The 1,345-nt window shown below is 35.8% G+C and overlaps 1 protein-coding gene across 1 annotated transcript in view; it reads right to left on the bottom strand.

Annotated features, from left to right (window-relative positions):
* COL14A1 (collagen type XIV alpha 1 chain) overlaps window positions 1–1,345 on the bottom strand; it is a 222,717-nt gene that overhangs the window by 110,686 nt on the left and 110,686 nt on the right. Inside the window, exon 23 of the mRNA XM_019642088.1 lies at window positions 889–1,005. Within this exon, the coding sequence (XP_019497633.1) occupies window positions 889–1,005 (117 nt within the window). The remainder of the gene's footprint in view (window positions 1–888; window positions 1,006–1,345) is intronic.

The following is a 1,345-nucleotide window of genomic DNA, read 5'->3' on the forward strand; positions in this document are numbered from 1 at the left end:
AATGAGGAAACCATGATCGTTGGTCCAAAAATAAAATTTATAAACAATTTTATTAACAAGTTTGAAAGATTAAAAAGTATCATTTCAGATTCTCTAGTGTCTCCTCTAGTTCCCCCAAACATAACAAGGCATATATTTTTGACTGATAATAAAAATCTGATTAAAGTACTTTTCATTATTTGATGTCATCTTCTGAACATTATCCATGCTGACAATGTGAAAAGAGGATTTAAAGTCCCTAGAAACTCACTTTTGGGGAATCATCCTTTTGTTGTTGTTCTTGATATTTTAATAAAAATAAACAGATGTTTTTAGGGTTTCAACCTTGAAACAAAGTCCCAAATAGTAGATGTGCTTGAGAACTGTAATGCTGAAGTGAAGCGCCTGTCCTGGGTGACATAGCTATGTTATACCTTCTCCTGATTGAGTGCTTGCTCTTCACCAATTATCCCCAAAAGTAAAAAGAATCACTAAGAAAAATATTAAAGTCAAACCTGGATCCCCACGGAGCAAAATAGTACCATCTAATTTTAATGTATGTTAGCCCTGGTTATTTGGTTCTTAATATAATACCAACAGCAGCTAACATTTCTCAGGCACTTAATATGTGCAAAGCACTGTTGCAAGTGCTTTACACAGATTTATTTCAGCTTAACAAGATCAGCACTATGGTTCTACCCATTAACAAATGAGAAAGTGGAGGTTGGAGAGGTTATAAATTGGCTTAGCCAACCATTTGACTCCATATTCTGCATGACCCGTATGATGGTATTACCTCTTTAACGAGAGGGCTCTTGTCTAATGTTACGTGTATGTTGTCCACAGTGATTTGCACAAAACGAAGTACATGAGGACTTGACAAAAACTGATGTGATGAGTTGCACTTACCCTGGACGGATTCTATAACTATCCGGTAGGCAGTGGCGTGATGGTGTATCTGCCACTGAGCACACAAGCTGGTCATTTGAATCTGGTCTGCTCGAAGATTGGTCACACCCAAAAACACTATAAGGAAATGAAACATAACTGTGTCATACTGCAGACAATGCCACAAATGTCCCCAAGTCTGAAAATAACTTTAACATGATAAAATTCTAATTCAAAGTTTCTTAGTGAGAGGTGGAATATCTATCAACTCACAATAAGTTACTGCACAAGGTAACTATTTTATGACATGAAAAAGCAGTTGCAAAACATTATGTATTATATAGTCTTACAACAAAAAAGGAAATATTTATTCAGAGGGAAAAAACTAGATGCAATGGGTAAATGGGGTCAAAATTAATATCTGGTGATGGAAGAACTGACTCTGGGTGGTGAACACACAATGATGTATTACAGAATT

Source organism: Hipposideros armiger, unplaced genomic scaffold (genome assembly GCF_001890085.2).
Source record: "Hipposideros armiger isolate ML-2016 unplaced genomic scaffold, ASM189008v1 scaffold_65, whole genome shotgun sequence".
Lineage (NCBI taxonomy): Eukaryota > Metazoa > Chordata > Mammalia > Chiroptera > Hipposideridae > Hipposideros > Hipposideros armiger.